The 21445-nt window shown below is 44.3% G+C and overlaps 1 protein-coding gene across 1 annotated transcript; it reads left to right on the top strand.

Moving 5' to 3' along the window:
• The first annotated feature begins 7004 nt into the window (after positions 1 to 7004).
• Positions 7005 to 10616, top strand: LOC100672052 (phospholipase A2, membrane associated-like). The gene is given in 4 exon segments (XM_003413122.3): positions 7005 to 7044; positions 7250 to 7394; positions 7604 to 7710; positions 10473 to 10616. Coding segments are annotated over 4 exon segments (435 nt in total). The 3' UTR covers position 10616.
• The last annotated feature ends 10829 nt before the right edge of the window (positions 10617 to 21445 follow it).

Below are 21445 nucleotides of genomic sequence, written 5' to 3'. Positions count from 1 at the left end.
GGATTAGGAGGTTCTTAATGCAGGAACTCCAGGTCCAAAGGACATGGACTGCTCCTGGCAGTGCTTTCTTGGTGGTATGAAGTCCCCCCTCGCTGCTCACTTCCCTTTTGTTTTTATCTCTTGAGAGATAAATGGTGGTGCAGGCCACACCACAGGGAAACTGCCTTTTCACCAGAGCAGGGATGTGGCTGGGGTAAGGGTGTTACAATACCATCCTAATCCTCTTTAGCATAAAATTACAATCACAAAGTGGAGGACGGACACACAGTACTGGGAATCATGGCCTAACCAAGTTGACACATACTTTGGGGGGACATAGTTCAATCTATGACAGGAAGGAAGGAGACTTATCCCTCAGGGCAGTCCTTTCAAGTAAGATACATGAAAAGGGGGATTACTTGCGGTCCTACTCATTTTAAGCAGGAAGGAAAAGCACACATTCATAATTGTGCCGAGAGATTTATGACAGAAGTGGCACAATCAGGTCAGGGTGGAGTGAATGTGAGATGGCCATTCTGGGATGCCAAATTTTTGAAGTGGAAAACAGAATGAAGTATGCTGTCTGGAAAAGATGAAAACCAAAACCCAAACCCAGTGCCGTTGAGTCGATTCTGAGAGGTGAAATTGTGTCTTTGGGTCAAAGCCCAAATAGAAGTCTGAGAAATGGAAAGATGCGGCCAGCCTGGGAGGGAGGTCTGGACTTAACCAGGCTGCATGGTCCAAGAAAGGCCATGAAGTCCAGTGCCCTGCTACTTGAAGAGACTTGCTTTATCCAGTTCCCTAAATGATCTCTTGGCCTCTTCCTAAAAGTCTTTCAATGCCTTTAGCCTCTGGCTGCCTCTGGGTCTTAAAACCATTCTCCAGAAATGATGTTCTCTTCACATCTAGCTTAAACCTACCCATCGTACTATGATCTCTTTCCCTCTCTTAAAATACTCTCTTGATGGAAAATAAAGGCTGATCAATAATATTCCATCTTTTAAAACGTGGCTTCCCATTGCCATAGACTGAGCCAAGGAGGACTGGAGTAATCTGACCCCTGCTGACCTCTCCACCTACATTTCACTCCCCGCACTCCATCCAACTAGCCTTATCTCACATCCTTTAACAGCATTGCACTTCCTCCATGTATGTGGCCATAGCACATACAGCTCCCTCTGCCCCGAATGCCCCCAATACACTTCCCCTAGAGTATTAGTCATGGTTTGAGGTCTAGCTTGTTTAATAAGAAGGGTATTTATAAAAAGGGCAGTGCATCCTTAGAAGTTCTGGAGAAGCCAGCCCTAGGCTGAGTTTCCAGAAAAGACTCCCCAGTCACATCTCAGAACTGCTCTGTTAAGGGAGCCGCAGCCTCTGCCACTACTGGAAGCTGCTCATCAAATCACGAAGCCGTTGCTACCACTTCCACCACCCAAAGCATGTCTCCACCACTACTATCTACACCAGCAAGTCGATGCCTCATGTCCTGCCCTTTTCCTGTTCCTTCAATTCTGATTTCAAATCTCACACAAATGTATCTGAGAGACAGAATCTTAAAATACATGGAACTTTACATGCAAAGAAATCTTAGAAATGTAGAAAGTTTTAACTTTCCAGCCTCTGTAGCACAGGTAGGTACACTAGAAGGAGTTGAAATAGATGTTGAGTGAGTCAGTCCATAGATATCTCATAGTCCATCCCTTTTTTTATTCAAGTGCCATACATACCCTTCTTCCCCTTTTAGTGCCTCACTTCCAATTAAGTGATTCCCCCTTTGAGCCTATTGTGCCAGTGACACGAAGATACCAAATGACCATGTGGTAATCTTAACTTCAGCTTAATTGAACCAATTTTGCATGTCCTAGTGAAGGTATTCCTCACTTGGGTACTAATATTTTTAAATCAATAGAATCCAAAGTTGCATGGATGGAAAACAAACATTTTGCAAGAAGTCGTGATGTACATTAGTGCCATACCCACCTCAAGCCCTTGGGTCCTAGATCCATGTATTCTTGGCTATAGGAGAAATAGCATCAAACATTGGTTGTTGACTCAGAGCATATATCACAACCCACAGGCTAGCGTCTCAATATTGCCAACTTTTGTCTCCCAAATGGTGAGTTCTACAAGGCCAAATGCTTCTGGGTGATGGGGCACATGGGAATACTAGCAAATGCTAAAAGTATCAAATATTCCTTGACTTCATTTCTTCTACAATGATTCCCTAGGTTAGAAGCCATGTTGTGTGCATGACAGTGAATAAAGCGTTTAGTAAATTAATATCTGAGATGCTGACAGAGCATTATGATAATGAGAAGTATATTTGCATATAAAATAATTGTTTATTTGGATGGAGAAAAAAAATTCCCCCCACCACGTTGGCAGTGATCCAATATAATTGTCAGGTGATTGTCCTCACTGAGATATGATGTCATTTTAGAGGCTCAGAATTGGTCTCAGAGGTATTCAGATTAGCTGTGGAAGGAAGAAGTCTTTGTTGGTGCACCCATGGAAAACCTCCACCCATACAACCAGTTACCAGTACCAGTTGCTATCAAGTCTTTTCTGACTCATGGTAACCCCACGTGTAGCACAGTAGAACTATGCTCCATAGTTTTTTCAGTGGTGGATTTTTTGGAAGCAGATTTCCAGGCCTTTCTGCTGAGGTGCCTTGGGTGGACTCAAATCTCCAACTTTTGGTTAGCAGCCAAGAGTGTTAACTGTTTGTACCACCCAGGGACCACCCTACCTCCATGACTGCTTTACTCATGACCCCTTTGATCCAGCATTGGGGTGGCAGAGAAAAGAAGCTGATTGACATCCATACAGCCATGTACAGTAAAAGTGTACTGCTGTTTCTGCTAGGTGAAAGCAACTGCTCCTCTCTTTGAAATAGAGAAAGAAAACATTTAATAATGCATATCTGTATTTTGGGTGTCAGGGGCTGAGTTGACTTGCTCAGGGAGAAGACTAAAGATGGAATCACAGTTTCAAATGGAGTTAAAACATATATAAATCCCAATAACCCATGGTCACCCTCCAAGATTCATCTGTCTTCTGCACAGAATAGACAAGCCTGTTAAATGCGTTTGGGATATTCAGATAATTTGAACCTATCTAAGTACGTCCATTCTAATTCTTGGGGTCTATTTTTCTCCCAGTCAATACCCTAAATTTCACATAAAAAGAGTTGATGAGGCTGAGAATTCCATTCATATTATCATTCCATAACCTGAAATAATAAATGGCATGACTAGTTTTTTGCTACATTAGCCCAAGGCCGCAAAAGATAAAAGATTATTTTATGGTAGCCATATAAGTTTTCCTCGTCATCAGTCCATATTATGAGATAGAACTTGAGAACTCTGAGCTTATCATTTTCTTTCTTTGAACTCTCTAAAACAGAGAAATTCAACCCACTGCACAGTCTTTATATTTTCGTGACAATAGTTTATTCCAGCAGTTACTCCATGTGACAAAGCCTGCTTTGGATTCTTTCCAAGTGGCCACAGGTGATATTTAGTAACTGTTTCAGCACTGCACGTCGTGGACTACCACTGTCCAATCCTATAGTACTGTTGGGTTCCTCACTATCATCAAACACAACCAGATAAGATAACCAATTTCACATTAGCATTTCTTGAGAGTCTTTGTTTGCAACCATCCCTGGTACCAATTGCTATATCAGGCAGAGTTCACTTTAGCTACTATAAACTGGGAAGGATTAAAAGCTTCAAGAAACAGATTATGTAAACTAAGCTTCTAAAAACAACTCTCAAAGCCACACCTCGCAACCGAGCCACAGAATTAACTTGTGCCCCTGACACAATCAGGAAGCTGACTTGTCAAATTAAGAAGCTACTGCTCAATGGCTGTCCTAGGCACAACAATTGGTCTCTATTCACCTAGAGCAACAGACGAAGAAGGAGAATCAGGAATAGGAAGAAGAAATGAAATGTGTGGCTAACTGACCTCATGAACAACTCTCTCCTTCACCATGAGACCAAAAGAACTGGATGGTACCTGAGTACCATTACTGAACATTTTGATTAAAGATTCTATATAAGACTTCTGATCAAAAGGGAGAAATGCAGAGCATAATTTCAAATTCTTATAGACTCCAGACTTTCTGGACCCATGGAGCCTGGCAGAAGCCAAAAAATAGTGCCCTGAAATAATCTTTCAACCTTGAACCAAAAATATCCCCTGAAGTCTTCCTTAAACTAAACAGCAGCTTAGCTTAATTAGTAAGAATGTCTGTCTTGAGCATTATTCTCTTGTAAGATTTATATAAGATCAAACTGACAACAACAACTCAAAAGATTAGCTAGGAACCTTAGAACCCAATGAGTTTATATTAATGAGGGAGAAACAAATTCAGAATAGGAGGGTGAGAATGGTTGCACAGCTTGAAGAATGTAATCAATCAATGCCACCCAATTATTCATTGAAATTGTTGAATGTCACTGAAATTATTGAATTGGTGTATATTTGGCGGTGTATATTTGGCTGTGTATATGCTCAACAGAAGGAGCCCTGGTTGTACAGTGGTTAAAAACTTGGCTGCTAACTCAAAGGTCAGTGGTCTAAACCCACCAGCAGCTTCATGGGAGAAAGACATGACAATCTGTTCCTGTAAAGGTTACAGCCTTGGATTAGACAAGCCCATAAAAAACAATAACATACGAGACCAAATGGTCACACCAGCCCGGTGGCAAGGGTGAGAAAGGAGGAGGGGATAGGAAAGTTGGAGGGATGGAAATGGGGAACCCAAGGTTGAGAAGTGGAGAATGTTGACATATCACTGGGTTGGCAACCAATGTCACAAAAAAATAGGTATATTAATTATTTAATGAGAAACTAATTTTCTCTGCAAACCTTCATCTAAAGCACACACAAAAAAGTGATTACCATATCTAAAAAAAAATTACATCTTTGGAAATCATATGAAGTAGTTCTACTCTATCCTACAGGGTTGCTATGTGTCGGAATTGACTCAACGGCAATGGGTTTATTCTCAACAACAGTAACAATAAAAATTAAGTAAATTGTGTTTAAAAAAGAAGAAGAAGCTGGTGCTGCTTGAGCCTCTGTTCTTGAATCACAACTTCTCTGCTACAAAGTGAATCAGCAAAATGGATGCCTTATACCCTGACTCTTTCCCACTTATATTAGTTCTGAATTCAAGTCTCATACAGTTGTATCTTATTTACAGAACTTAAATCTAGTCCAGAAACCTAGCTACAAATGAGACCAGAAATTGCAGTTGTTAGCCTTCTAGCCTGGGAGCTTGCTGAGAAATCTAAGAAAATCTAATAGGGTTTTCACTGGCTGATCTTTATAATCAGATCTTCAGGCCTTTCTTCCTAGTCTGGAAGCTCTGCTGAAACTTGTCCCTCACGGGTGACCAGGCTGGTATTTGAAATAATGGTGTCATTTTAATGCTCCCAGCATTAAAACAACACATAAGCTACCACAGTTTGACAAACTTACTTTGGACACATCACTGGAAAAACCAAACACTAGAAAAGGACATCATTTGACAAAGTAGAGGGTCAGTGAAAACAAAGGAAACCCTCAATTTAGATGGATTGACACATTAGCCAAAACAATGGACTCAAACATATTAACGATCATGAAGATGGTACACCAGCAGGACTCGGGTCTAATCGTTATCCCTTCCCAAAGGGCTTGCACAGGGCCCGGAAGTTTGTAGAGATGTAGGTTGTGCTTGCTGTGAATGAATGAATGCATGCCCTCTTTCTTAGTCCCAGAAGCCACATTTAGCAGAAGAAAACAGCCACCTCCCCTCAGTCAATGGCACCACTGTCTCTGCAATGAGTCTCCAGCCTGAAACAGTTGACAGTCCCTGCTCACCCTAGAAGGTGGGTGCAGGCAGGTGATTGATGGTCATACCCAGAGCCAGTTTGGGAAATTTACTCAGTCAGGAGCTAAATCCATGGTAAACACTTCAAAATCTCTTGGAATTTATTCTGGTACCTGTCCAATGACACAAAAGTTTTTTCCATCCTCAGTTCTGTCCTGCCAGCTGATGAGGGGAAGGAAAGAGGATTTACCATGGGCATAAGTGTTCCAAACTGTGAGTCCACCTACTGACCCTGCCTTCATTCCCACCCCTCACCACTCCCAGCCTCCCAGAGAAAGTGGCTATTTAAGGAGAGCTGGAGTTTGGAATAGACATGACAGTCACTTGGAGGTATGGGCTCTGACATCCTGTGAGAGGTAAATACCCAGAAAGTAATGCCCACTTGCTGCCTTGGAGAGTAGCTGTGTTGTGTATCTGTGCACATATGTGTGCATGCATGCATAGATGGACATGTAAGTGCACATGCATGCGTGTGCAGGGTTTGTTGTGTACAAGAGGGTATCTGACACAACGGTGTTGTGTGGGTATGTGAGTGTGTTGTATGGAAGGACCCTTGCACTAGTGTTTGAATGCAAGAGAGCGTGTGTGTGTGTGTGTGAGAGAGAGAGCATTGTGTCTGTGTATGTGTATGTGTGTAAGGGGTTGGAAAGTCTTTTAAATAGAGGATACTGGAGAAAAATATTGGGATCAGACTCCATGGATGGAATTATCAAGCCTTGAGTTCGGCGTGGGGACATGCAAGATGTGTCTAATGGGGGAGACACAGCTTTGACCTTCGGAAACTCCTTGTTTGTCGGGAAGAACCTGGTCCCACCCTTCCAGGAACTCTCCATCTGAAGAGGATTGTGAGCATCTCATTAGTGTATTATGTGGGGTCTAGCTGGCTCTGAGGGCCTCTGTGTCCATGAAACTGTTCAACGGAGCTGGGAAATCAGGAGGGCATGCATGTCTGCATGCATCACTGGAGGTCTCTCCTGTACACCTTGTGTGTGACGAAGGGTGTCACTTTTGCAAAACCCATTCTCCAGGGTTGCTGAGTGTGAACAGGAGAGCACAGGGCCAAGGAAAGAATCTGGGACCACCTGGGAGAGGAATCTAAAAAAACCCACCTGCGCTTCTCCCTCACAGAACTCTCAGCATGAAGACCCTCCTGCTGTAGGTAGTAATCGTGGCCTTGGGTAAGAGCTGACCCTGATCTTCACCCTAAGGGGGACAGGCCAGGGCAAGAAGCACCCACCTCTCCCAGTTTTTCTTCCCATGGCAGCAAGGCCTCTCCAAGGGGGAGAGGGATAGAGACCAGCAGGGTGGAGAAAGGGAGTGAAGAGAGGGGCAGGGAGGGAGGACACAGGGCCTAGTCCCCATCAGCAACCAGTTTCCTTCCAGGCCTGCTGCAAGTCCAGGGAAGTTTACTGGATTTCCGAAAAATGATCCGGTTGGTGACAGGAAAGGAACCTATATCCAGCTATGGTTTCTATGGTTGCCACTGTGGTGTTGGTGGTAAAGGATCCCCCAAAGATGCGACAGATCGGTGAGGCCACTCTTCATCTCTCTCCCCTCTGCTCACTTCTGGCACATAACCCCAGGGGGTCGAGGCTGGAACCGCAGTCTGCAGGGTGGAAACTCTGCTCTAGGCTCCAGAGTCACCATGTCTCTCCAGGGTCAAGGAGGGGAGAGCCAGGGGAGGCTAGCTCCTTTGAGCCATGGGAAAGTGACCCCAATGGGACATCCTCATCACAGGTGCTGCGCTGAACACGACTGCTGCTATAAACGTCTGGAGAAACGTAGGTGTGGCACCAAATTCCTGAATTACAAGTTTACCAAGAGTGGAAGCCAAATTGTCTGTGGTAAGACACAGTTCTATGACCCCACATGGTTTCCTTATTCAGTGTCCACTGTGCTGAGTACTGGGCTGGGCACCAGATATAGAAATACAGAGGGATATTGTCCCTGCCTCAAAGGCTCATAGTTGAGTGAGAGGTAAAGAAAATGAAAGCACAATATGGTAAAGACTCCAATAGGAAATAAACAAAAAGAAGGAGCCCTTAACAAAGCATGAAGTTCAAGGGAGGTTTCTGAAAGTGGTGGCCTCTAGGCTGAGTCGTAAACACTGTGCAGGGATAGCCAAGGTGGATGAGCAGGGCAGGAAGAGGCAACAACATAGTAAAAACCTGGAGTGTGCTCAGGGGAACTGCAAGCAATTCTGTGTTGCTGAACAGAGCCATGTGGGGAAAAGGAGGAGTGGTGAGAGGCAATGCTGGAGAGATAGGAAGGGGCTAGATCAAGACGATTAGGGGCAATGTTGGTTCAGTGGTAGAATTCTCACCTTCCATGCAGGTTTGATTCCTGGCCAATACACCGCATGCACAGCCACCACCCATCTGTTCGTGAAGGCTTACATGTTGCTGTGATGCTGAACAGGTTTCACTGGACTTTCCAGAGTAAGATGGACTAGGAAGAAAGGTCTGGTGATCTACTTCTGAAAATCAGCCAATGAAAACTCTGTGGATCACAACAATCTGATCCACAAGCAATCATGGGGTTGACACAGGACCAGGCAGTGTTTCATTCATTTGTGCATGAGATTCCCATGAGTTCGGGTCCAACTCAATGACAGCTAACAACAGCAACAACAGATCAAGTAAGGCCTTAGTGGCCATGTTCCATTTAGATTTTATCCTAAAGCAACTGTTGTTCTTTTTTGGTGCCATCAACTTGATTTTCAACTCATAGCAACCCCAGGTGAGAGAGTAGAACTTCCCAATAGTGTTTTCTAGGCTGTAATCTTTATGAGAGCAGATTGCCAGGTCTTTTCTCCCATGCAGACACTGGGTGAGTTCGAATCACCAACCTTTCAGTTAGCAGCCAAGCACTTAACCATTGCACCACCAAGATTCCATCTTGAAGCAAGAAGGAGGTATTAGCAAAAGAGTGACATGAGATTTGCATTTCTGGGGACTCACTGTGGCTGCAGGGTGGATGGAGGCAGGATGGAAGGGAGACCTGTGAGAAGCCTATTACCGGAATCCAGCCAAGAGATAGTAGGATTTTGACATAAAACAATGGTGGTCAAAATGGAAAGGGTTGGACAAAAGAAATTAAGATGCGTTTGAGAGGTAGAAATATCTGAGTTTGGTGATTGACTGGGTAGGGGGTTAGAATAGGAAGGTGTTAAGTGGGCACGTGACTGTATGGATGGTAGTACCACAACTGAGATAAAGACCACAAGAAGAGGGCTTGGGCAGGGGCATGGGGTGAAGGAGGAGGAGTTTTGTTTGGGACACATTGAGTTGAAGGGGACTTGGAACACCCAGGAGATGACCAGCAGGCAGCTGGATGTGTGAACTTGCAGCTCAGGGGAAGGGTCTGCACTGGACGCATAAAATCAGGAGTCAGCAGCAGAACTGGACATGATCACCTGTTTAATGCTGAAGGGCCCAGAACGGAGATAGAGCAGGAATAATCAGAGAGGGAGGAGGAGAGCTGACAAAGGACGATCAAAAAAATTGGTAAGAAGATGGTTGCAAGAAAGGAGGAGAAGATTAACAAGAGCCAGGTTAACAGAGGGGTTTGCCAAGGTAAGGATTGTCAAGAATCCTTTGGATTTAGAGGCAGGAAGGTCAGGAAGAGCTCAGTGAGAGCTGTCCCCATGAAGTGGTGAGGGCAAAGCCAGACTGGAGTGGGTTGGGGTATAAATGGAAATGAAGAAGTAGAGAGAGTAAGTACAGATAATTTTTTGGAGAAAGTTTTGCTCTGAAGGGGAAGAGAAGGATGAGCTGGTGGCTAGAAGGCTTTGCTCAATGTCCTCAGACAGCAGATCCATGAGCAGAATTTTTAAAAATCATGGACTCTCACTCAACACCTTCAGTACTTTAAGATCAGAAGTGCTTTAGGATCATCTTGCCCATTATGACCTCTCCATAGGATCATGTATCTTCAGAAGGCTTTGAGTTGCAAGCATCAGGATAGTGGGGTTGTATGAGTCTCGCATAACAAGAAGTCTGGAAGAGGGCAATGCCAGGCTGGGGCAGCTTCTCAACCATATTGTCAATATTGTTAGATACTGCTCTGCCATGTTGGCAGTATCTAACTCTTGGTGTCAAGACACAAGCTGCAACTCCAAGCATCATGGCCTCACACTCCAAAAGAGGCTTTCCCATTGTACACCTCCCTTTTGAGGGAGGAAAATAATCCTTCCCAGAAGTTCTCAGCAGCTTCTCCTGTGACTCATTGGCCAGAATGGGGTCACATGTTAGCCAGAGATCAATCACTGCAAACTTGCTGGCTTACATCAATCAGGAGCCATTCTCAGGGGCTGGGCACTTGGCCCACTGGACAAATCTGTTAGCAAGAAGAAGAAAACAGTGGTAGTTAGGAAGGCATGTAAGAGAGTCTCTCCGTGTTTGGCTACTGTGTGTCCATCAGACTGGAAACTATCTTCCTGAGGGCAGGAATCCTGTCTCCATTAATCAGAAATATCTGAACATAGGTGCTTGTCTCCATCTAGGAACTTCTGGAGAACAGGGACTGTGTCTTCTCCTCCAGGGTTCCCAGAAGAAGTCATAAAATATAAAACCCCTGTCCCGTGTCTATTTTCTTGTGATTTCAGCAAAACAGGACTTCTGCAAGAGCCAGCTGTGTCAATGTGATAGAAGTGCTGCCTACTGTTTGGCGAGAAACCAGAAGACCTATAATAAAAAGTTCCAGTACTACTCCAATGGGCAGTGCAGTGGGAAGACCCCCAGCTGCTGAAAGCCGCCTCTTTCCCCAGAAGCCTCACCACCCAATGCTGAGCTTCCTTCTCTAACACTGCCACTCCCTGCCCTGGCCAAGTCCCCTGGGAATGAAGAAAATACCTCTCTCCCATCCTAGAGACAAGCCGGGGGCTCCCCTTCTATCCTTGCCCAGAATGAGAAGCCAAAGCCTGGCTGATTTATGCCTGGCCCCTTCCCTCTCCTTCCTCAGTCAGCAGGAGATTTCTCTGATGGTGGCTTCTCTGATCTCCTCCTAGTCCAACTTCCTGCTTAGCTGGAGCATCTACAGTCCTGGGGGTCTCTTCTGAATAAAGCAATTCATTGGCAAACCATGTGCACACATTTGTGGGAATATGCACAAGTGCTCACAACACCTAGCAGTGTTTGATTCTGTTGTACATAGGGCCGCTATGAGTCAGAGGCAACTCGGACTCCACAGAACCTAACAACAAGAAGATGTGTCAGCCTTAAACCAGGCGTCCCCATGTGCACATGGCAGATGTAGGCCAGCTGTGCACACGTCTTATTGCTGTTGTTGTTAGGTGCTGTTGAGTCGCTTCCGACATATAGTGACCCTATGCACAACAGAACAAAACACTGCCCGGTCCTGGGGCATCCTTACAATCGTTGTTATGCTTGAGCTCTTTGTTGCAGTCACTGTGTCAATCTACCTGGTTGAGGGTCTTCCTCTTTTCCGCTGACCCTGTACTCTGCCAAGCATGATGTCCTTCTCCAGGGACTGAACCCTCCTGACACCTAGACACATGTTTATGTGAGGATGTGCAAATGTGTGCATGCGTGTTCATCCCCTGCAGGGACATTGAGAGTCTGAGCTCCAAGCATTCCAGTATAGTTGCATCTCCTCATCCCTGCTCATAGCTACGGGTGCCCACTCAGGCCTAACATAGGCTGGTACAGAGAGTGATGCCGTGTCATGGGGGTGCACTCACTGTGTGCATGGGCTTATATAACTACATGTGTGCACCTTTCCATGTGCAAATATCTCCATGTGTGTGTCCATGTGCCACAAAGATAATAATTGTTGAGAGTTGCACATAGTACACACACACATTATGTGCCAGGTATTATGAATTTAAACCCATTGCTGTGAAGACGATTCCATTCTGATCATAGAAACACTATAGGGCAGAGTAGATCTACCCCACACCATCCTCACAGTCATTGTCATGTTCAAGCTCACCGCTGGAGCCACTGTGTCAATCCATCTTGTTGAGGTGCTTCTTCTTTTTCCCTGACCCTCTACTTTACCAGGCATGATGTCCTTCACCAGGGACTGCTCCCTGCTGATAACATGCCCAAGGTATGTGAGACAAAATCTCACCATCCTAGCCTCCAAGGAACATTCTGGATGTACTTCCTCCAAGAAGGCTTGTTCATGCTTCTGAAAGTCTACTACAGTCAATATTCCTCACCAACACCATAACTCAAAGGCATCAGTTCTTCTTCAGTCTTTCTTATTCATTGTCCAGCTTTCTCATGCATGTGAGGCAATTGAAAATATCATGACTTTGGTCAGGCGTGTCATAGTCTTCAAAGTGACATCTTTGCTTTTTAACACTTTAAAGAGGTCTTTTTCAGGAGATATGCTCATTGCAATACGTCGTTTGATTTCTTCACTGTTGCTTACGTGGGCATTCATTGTGGATCCAAGTAAAACGAAATCCCTGACAGCGTCCATATTTTCTCTCTTTATGATGATGTTGCTTATTGGTCCAGCTGTGAGGATTTTTCTTTTCTTTATGTTGAGGTGTAATCCATACTGAAGGCTGTGGTCTTTGGTCTTCATCAGAAAGTGCTCAAGTCTTCTTTGCTTTCAGGAAGTGAAGTTGTGTTATCTGCATATATAGCAGGTTGTTAATGAGTCTTCTTCCAAGCCTCATGCCACTTTCTCCTTCAGATAATCCAGCTTCTCAAATTATTTGCTCAGCATACAGACTGAATAGGTACAGTGAAATGATACAACAATGATGCACACGTTTCCTAATTTTAAACCACGTAGTGTCTCCTTTTTCTGTTTGAATGACTTCCTCTTGGTCTACGTATAGGTTCTGCATGAGCACAATTAAGTGTTCTGGAGTTTCCATTCTTAGCAAAGTTGTCCATAATTTGTCATGATCCACACAGTCGAATACCTCTGCATAGTCAATAAAACACAAGTAAACCACTTTCTGGTATTCTCTGCTTTCAGCCAAGATCCACATGATATCAGCAACGATACCCCTGGTTCCACATCCTCTTCTGAGTGGGCTTGAATTTCTGGCAGTTCCCTTTTGATGTACTGCTGCAACTGCTTCTGAATAAGTGTCAGCAAAATTCTACTTGTGTGTGATACTAATGATATTATTCAATAATTTCTGCATTCTGTTAGATCACCTTTCTTTGGAATGGGCACAAATATGGATCTCTTCCAATCGATTGGCCAGGTAGATGTCTTCCAGATTTCTTGGCATAGACTAGTGAGTGCTTCCAATGTTGCATCTGTTTATTAAAACATCTCAACTGGTATTCTGTCAATTCCTGGAGCCTGGGTTTTCAACAATGCCTTCAGTGCAGCTTGAACTTCTTCCTTCAGTACCATCAGTTCTTGATCATATGCTACCTCCTGAAATGGTTGAATGTTGCCCAATTCTTTTTGGTACAGTAACTCTGTATATTCCTTCCATATTCTTTTGATGCATCCTGTATTGTTCCATATTTTGCCTATAAAATCCTTCTATATTGCAATTCAAGACTTGAATTTTTTCTTCAGTTCCTTCAGCTTGAGAAATGCTGAACATATTTTTCCTTTTTGGTTTTCTAACTCCAGATCTTTGCACATTTCATTATACTTTACTTTGTCTTCCTGAGCCACCCTTTGAAATATGCTGTTCAACTCTTTTACTTCATCATTTCTTCCATTCGCTTTGGCTAGTCTGTGTTCAAGAGCAAGTTTCAGAGCCTCTTCTGACATCCATTTAGATCTTTTCTTTCTGTCCTGTCTTTTTAGTGACCTCTTGCTTCCTTCATGTATGATGTGCTTGATGTCATCCCACTACTCATCTAGCCTTGGGACATTAGTATTCAATGTGTCAAATGTATTCTTGAGATGGTCTCTAAATTCAGGTGGGATATACTCAAGGCCGTACTTTAGCTCTAGTGAACTTGTTTTAAATTCCTTCAGCTTCAACTTGAACTTGCATATAAGCAATTGATATTCTGTTCCGAGGTTGATCCTGGCCTTGTTCTGACGATGATATGGAGCCTCTCTGTTGCCTCTTTCCACAGATGTAGTCGATTTGATTCTTGTATATTCCACCTAATGAGGTCTATGGGTATAATCACCGTTTATGCTGTTGAAAAAAGGTATTTCCAATAAATAAGTCATTGGTATAGAAAAATTTTATCATGTGATCTCTGGCACCCTCTCTTTCACCAAGGTCATATTCTCCAACCACTGACCTTTCTTTGTTTCCAACTTTCGAATTCCAATCACCAGTAATTAGCAATGGATTTTGATTGTATGTTTGATCAATTTAAGACTGCAGAAGTTGGTAAAAATCTTTAATTTCTCTGGCTTTGGTATTAGTGGTTGGTGCATAAACTTGAACAATAGTCATAGAAACTGGTCTTCCTTGTGGATGTATGGATAGTATCCTATCACTGACAGTGCTGCACTTCAGGATAGATCTTGAAATGTTCTTTCTGATGATGAATACAACCCATTCGTCTTCAATTTGTCACTGCTGGCATAACAGACCATATGATTGTTCAGTTCAAAATGGCCAATAGCAGTCCACTTCAGCTCACTAATCCATTTCATTTTTTATGACTTCCAATTTTCCTAGATTCATACTTCATACACTTCACATTCCTACTATTAATGGGTGTTTGCAGCTATTACTTCTCCTGTTGAGTTGTGCCACATCAGGAAATGAAGGTCCGCAAAACCTTCACTCCAGTCACATCATTAAGGTCAACTCCACTTTGAGGAGGCAGCTTTTCCCCAGTCATATTTTGAAGCCTCCCAACCTGAGGGGCTCATCTTCCAGCACTATATCAAGCAATGTTCTGCTGCTATTCATAAGGTTTTCATTGGCCAAGTTTTTTCAAAGTAGATCACCAGGTCCTTCTTCCTAGGATCATATATTAGGGTTCTTGAAATATAAACTCAAGGGTCATTTTAGAACAATGATTCTTAACTGGGAGTGATTTTCCTCCCCAGGGGGATAGGGTCGCTACTAGTCAAAATCGACTCGACAGCAGCGTGGAGTATTTCTGGTTGTCACAATGGTGGGTGGGGGGGTGGTGTTACTGGCACCTGGTGACTAGAGGTCAGGGATGCTGATAAACATCCTGCACAGGATGGCCCCCAAAACAGAATTACCCGACCCCAAACGTCGATGCGTCAAGGTTGAGAAACCGTGGTTTAGAGCATGATTCAGAACTTTTACCACTCTGACAAAAGTGAGGTTTGGGGCAAGTCACTTAACTTTTCATGCCTCAGTTTCCTCCTCTCTAAGATGGGGTTAATTATAACAGCTTACGTTTAAGGAAATAGCTGCCACCTTTCTCATGCTTACAGTGTGCTGTTCATACCCCCAAGTGCTTTACATATATTTTCTCACCTAATCCTTGTAAAGGTCCCTGGGTGACACAAATGGTTTACCCTCAACCACTAACCAGAAGATTGATGGTTTAAATCCACCCAGTGACACCACAGATGAAAGGCCTGGCAACCTGCTTCTGTAAAGATTAAAAAAAAAAAAAAAAACCCAAACCCACTGCTGTCGAGTAGATTCTGACTCATAGCAACTCTATAGGACAGAGTAGAGCTGCCCTATAGGGTTTCCAAGGAGCAGCTGGTGGATTCCAACTGCCAACCTCTTTGGTAGCAGCCAAACACATAACCACTGTGCCACCAGGGCTCCATGTAAAGATTACAGCCAAAAAACCCTATGGAACAGTTTTACTCTGTAACATATGGGGTCATCATGAGTCAGAATCGACCAACAGCAACGAGTTTCGTTTGTTTTTTTGAATTCTTATAACCCAGTGAATACTACTACTGTTGGTCATTTATTAAGTGCCAAGCCCTATTCTAAGCTTGTTACATATATTAATTTATTTAACCCTCACAACAGTTGTATAGGTAGATGGTCTTGTCATCTCCATTTAACAGATGGGGAAGCAGAGGCACAGAGGATACAAGCTTCCTGAGGGCAGGGGCAGTGTCTATCTTGTTCCTTGCTCTCTCCCCAGCTTCTAGAACAGTGTATCAATACACATTTGCTGAAGGATAAAGAAATTCTCCATGGGTTTTGTTGAGTCCACGGACAACCTGCAATTGTGGAGAAACCAGGGTACAAATGTGTCGAGGGTCTTGCCCGAGTCTCTTCCACTCCCTTGCTTTGCAGCGGAGGTCTTGGGAAAGCCGCGGGTGGTGTCCCTGGACATCTGCAGCCTGGCTGTGCTCCTGTCACTGGCAGAGAGGAATAGACACGTGTGAGCCATTTCTGAGATACCCAGAGGGTAAAGGGGTGCTGGTCTCCCTGGAAATCAGGGGGTGTTACCATCTTGAGTTTGATCAAACCTGGGAGCTCTGTCAGTGGGGCAATGTGTCATCTTGAGCCAGGGATTAGGCTCTTCCACTCCCCCAGTAAATGCAGAGAGATTTCAGATTTAACCCAGCCCTAGTCTAGACCTCGGGGAAGTACATACCTGCAGGGTATGTGGGAGGATTAGGCGTGGCATAAAATAATCATCACAGGTGCTGTGCAGTGGGAAATCTGTACTGCAGGCTGTAGGCACACATTTCCGTGTGTTGAAATGGAGGCTTGGAGAAGTGGTAACTTCCTCAACAGTGCCAATGGGAAAGCTGCTGGTCAGTTATTCAAGCCTGGCACTGCCACCTCCATTAACCTGAACCCTAAGTACACAACCCATAAGTGACCTGGGGCCTAAAACTTCACTTCTTTGACCCTCATCTGTGAAATGGGACCATAAATCCTGACCTCACAGGATTATTGTAAAGATTTAAAGGTGATAACAATGTTAAAATACCCAGGACCCCTGGTATTGCAGTTGCTAAGCATTTGGCTGCTAACTGAAAAGTCTACGATTTGAACCAACCAGCCCCTCCTTGGGAGAAAGATTACAGCCTTAGAAACTCAACGGGGAAGTTCTACTCTGTCCTATATGGTTGCTGAGAGTCAGAATCAATCCAACGGCAACAAATTTGGATTGATTTACAGTAAGTGTTCAATAAATAAACCAAAAAACCAAACTCATTGCCATTGAGTTGATTCAACTCATCCAACCCCACGTGTTACAGAGTAGAACTGTTCCATGGGGTTTTCTTGGCTGCAATCTTTACAGAAGAAGATCGCCAGCCCTTTTATCCATGGCACTGCTGGGTTGGTTCAAAATGTCAACCTTTATGTTAGTAGCCAATCACAAAGTATTGACACCACTCAATGACCATCTCAATAAACAACAGGTTTCTTCACTGAGCTTCCTAGGGATCCATTCTTAAGTCTGATCTTTGGGTTGCCTTGGATAGATGCAATGGAGCCAACATTGGAGCAAGGGGGCAAGGGTGGGCACAGGCTTGGCAGGAGGCCTCCAAAGACTGCCCTATATTGCTCTGTGAAACATGGCCCCCACCATCGCTGTGCTTCCCTTCCCATCATGCTGTGCTGCCCTCAGCCTGTAAGGTGGGTGATGCTGGTGACGCCCCTTCTTGAAGCAGACACAGGGATCACTGACAACTAAAAGAGCAGACAGGGGTGTGTCTATACCCCAAGCTTGAGCTCCTTCCACTTCTCCATAAGCATACCATGCCAGGGTCACACTGTCCGTTCCAGAATGTTGTACTTTTTATGCCTCTCCACTTTTGCAAATGCTGCTCTCTCAGCCTTCCACCCCTTCCCATCCAACCGACTCCCACTCATCCTCCAGGTTTCAACTGAGATATCACCTCCTCTGGGAAGCCTTCCTGGAGACCCCTCCACCTGAATTAGGTCCCTAACCTAGGGTCCTGCACTCTGGGTGCTTCCCTCTAGGGCAGACACTGGGTCTCTCTTGTTGGTCTCAGGATCTACAGGGCTTCACACAAATGCCTGGCATGTAGCAGCTCCTCACGGAATGTTGTTGACTTGTAATAATAAGAATCTCTTGCATATGTAGAGCACTTTTCCAGTTTTAAATGCCTTTTTATGGTTCTATGTCATTGGATCCTCACAGAAAACTTGTCATCTAAGGTAGGCAGAGTTGCATCAGTGCTCACATTTTACAGGAAAGAACTGAGGCTGGAAGAGGTTAGGCATGTTGTCCAGGGGGGTCATGCGACAGGCCCAGAGCCCACATTGGCCAAGGCAGGTGTGGAAAGATTTGTGATATATTTGGTCCAGAATAGGAGACTTCTCAGAGTTCCGATTCCAGGCCTTCTGGCTTAGCAGCTAAAAGATAGGAACTGCTGCTTTCAAGCATTAGTTTGGTGCTGGGACCAGCTGAGCCTTTCTCCCCACTATAGTTATTTGGGAGAAAATAAAGCTTTGGGTGGTGGTGGTGATAGGTTGGGTGTGTCTGAACCTCTTCTCCAGAGGGGAAACTGTGCCAGGCAGTGAGTTTCCTTTGTGAAGGATCCCTCACCACTGTGCTGTTGACTATAGACAACACTGGAAAGTCAGAGAAGAAAACACTCAAAATCGGGAATGACAACTCTAGTAGTCCATCCCCTTGGTGGAATATTTGGCAACCATTACAAATAATGTCTTTTCAGTTAGTTCATCAGTATAGGAAACCATGTATGTCATAATGTTCAAGGCAAACTGGAGAACATAAATTTTATCTATCATACAATGTATCTACCATAGTGTTGTGAGATGGTTTGAGCCCCAGCTCTGTCACTTATTGGCTATGAACTCAGGCAAGTTAACCTCTCTGTGCCTCAGTCTCCTCATCTGTAAAGCAGGCATAGTAATAGATTTATACAGAGCTTTTGTAAGGATTAAATGAGTTGATGCATGTAAAGCATTGAAAACAATGCCTAGCATATGTTAAGTGTTATGTTTTGGCTATTAGGATTAATTATTATTGTCTCAGCCATGTCAAATATATACAATGAGACCTGAGAGAGCTGGAACTTGATGGGACTGCCTTGTTTTTCCAGGTTTTGAAAGTCTTCCACCCTTGACAGGGTGCAGTCATCACTTTCCTATTGCTCTCTGTCTTAGTTATCTAGTGCCACTACAACAAAAATACTACAAGTAGATGGTTTCAACAAACAGAAGTTTATTCTTTCACTATCTAGTAGGCGAGAAGTTCAAATTCAGGGTGTCAGCTCCAAGGGAAGGCTTTCTCTCTCTGTCAGCTCTAGAGGAAGGTCCTTGCCATCAATCTTCCCCTGAACTAGGAGCTTCTCTGCACAGGGACCCTGGGTCCAAAGGACACACTCTGCTCCTAGCACTACTTTCTTGGAGGTATGAGGTCCCCTTGTTTCTTTGCTTGCTTCTCTCTCTCTAATATCTCAAAAGAGATTGGCTTAAGACACAGCCTAATCTTGTAGATTGAGTCCTGCCTTGTTATCATAACTGCTGCTAATCCCACCTCATTAACATCAGAGGTAAATTTACAACACACAGGAAAATCATATCAGATGACAAAATGGCTGACAATCAGGCAATACTGGGAATCGTGGACTAATCAAGTTAACACATATTTTGAGGGGGACACAATCCAATCTATAATATTTCACCCTTTGGGCCCCCAAAATTCATGTCCTTGCCACATATAAAACACATTCACCTCATCATATCATAGCAAAAGTCTTAAATCAATTCCAAGTCCAAAATACAAAAATTCCTCTTCATCTGTGAAATCTAGAATACCAGTTGTCTGCTTCCAAAGTACAGTGGTGGAACAAATAGGAGAACTTGGAGGCAAAGAAGGAATAACAGGCACCAAATAAGCCAATAGAACAGATTACATTAGCCCTCAAGGCTGGAAAGTAATCCTCTCTTCTCTGAGACCATTTACACAACCGCCTTGTCCCTCAGACTCTGAGTGTTAGCCATGTTCTCTGGATTCTGAGTGGAGGCCCCTTGACCTTGGGCTTCAGCTCCACCTTCTAGACCCACTGGAACAGGAACTCTGCTCCCTTGGCTTTGGGCAGCCTCATTCTCCTAGTCCATCTGAGTGGTGACTCCATCCTTTAAGACTGAGGCAGCTCGGCTTCCTGTGTTCCTTGACCTTTCAGCATCAGCTTCCTGGTTCCTTGGCCTCTTGACCCCCTTGGGCCTCACCACCTGCATCTGCCCTGCTTGGGCAAGTATTCCAAAGCTCTTTAGCTCCACTGATAAGTGCCTGAAGGCACCTCACTCCCCCAGTACCCATCAGCTAGAAGGCACTCGGCTCTCTTGCTCTTCGGGTTGGCAAGCCTATTTCCACTGGTAAGTGCCTGGAGTCATCCCGCCCCTCCAGGAAGCCTCCTGCACAAAGGCATTCAGCTCTCTCAATCCGTGGGGCTTGTGCTGATCTCCTCCTTCAGCTGTTGCCAGTCCTCTGCTGGGGCCTCTCAACTCTCTGCATAGTCTCCAGTGCAACAGTTCTCCTCGTTTCCTTCTGAGTTTTCTATTCATTCACAGTTTCGAAACTGCTTTTACATTTCAAGTATCTGTTAGAGCAGCACCCTACTTGCTGGGAGCCAGGCTGCAAGGGCGGCCCCTCTGCACCCACTGCCCCCAGCATAAACATCAAAGAATTCCTGAAAAGTCAGGAGGAGCCAGGCTGCAAGGGCGGCCCCTCTGCACCCACTGCCCCCAACATAAACATCATAGAATTCCTGAAAAGTCAGGAATATCTCTGTCATCTGTGTTCTGTTTCTGTTTCATTTTCAGCCTGTGTATAGCAGAATGTATAAGCATAAAATTCCATTATAGATTTAGGGACCTTTGGAGGGGGGGCGTCCTACTCATAATCCCCTGGTAAAATCCCGGGTAGGGACAGCCCGTGTATTACCTGAGGATCAACATGAAGTTGTCTTAGGGAGAGAACGAATAGCTCAACTATGGAAAACAAAAACAGGATGGTGGAATCCTGGTATTTACCGAGGCCCTTTTGTGATTAAACCACCACCCACACATGATCCCATAAAAGTGGAAAAACAAAAGGCAGTGAGTTCTCTCAGCCAATTTCTCAGCCAATTACAGGTCGACCTTCTCGTCTACCCCGCTCACTGCTGCGCTTGACTGGTCTTTGGGTATAGAGATTGGGCTAATTGTCCTTGGCATAATCGTGGACAATATGACGTAACCCAAAGTGGCTGGACTTCAAGAACTTGGCCACCCTGGACAAGATGGACAAAGTCTATGTGGCAATGGTTTTGCAAAAAGATTAATTGTTATAAAAACTGTGAAAGGTATTGCAAGATTAAGCATAAGTGTAAAGCAGTATGAAGTCAATTGTTACTTTAAATCAACAAAAAGTTCTCTTCAACTAAACAAAAACTCATTGTATTTGTGTGCGCATGCAGAACTGTACTATGTGTCACTTGGAAAATTATGTCTCTGGGAAATGATGTTATCTATAATGATTATATCTTGTACTGCCCCTTTATTGATCATGCGATGTTATGCTTTTGTAAGCTTATGATATAAAAGACCATGTAAAAAATAAAGAAGAGGCTTCTTTTTCTGCAAAATGAAAATATAAGACACACTACCTCTCATTCTTTTTCGCCAAACTCTACCCCTCCTCTGGTGACCCTGTTCTTTGCTGAGGCTGGCCCCCGGCACCTACTCTCTCAGCACCAAATTCTGTCTCAGTTATC

The sequence above is a fragment of the Loxodonta africana genome, chromosome 3 (genome assembly GCF_030014295.1).
Source record: "Loxodonta africana isolate mLoxAfr1 chromosome 3, mLoxAfr1.hap2, whole genome shotgun sequence".
In the NCBI taxonomy this organism is placed as follows: Eukaryota; Metazoa; Chordata; class Mammalia; order Proboscidea; family Elephantidae; genus Loxodonta; species Loxodonta africana.
Note: the sequence above shows the minus strand (reverse complement) of the source record. Positions and strands in the feature narration are given on the sequence as shown.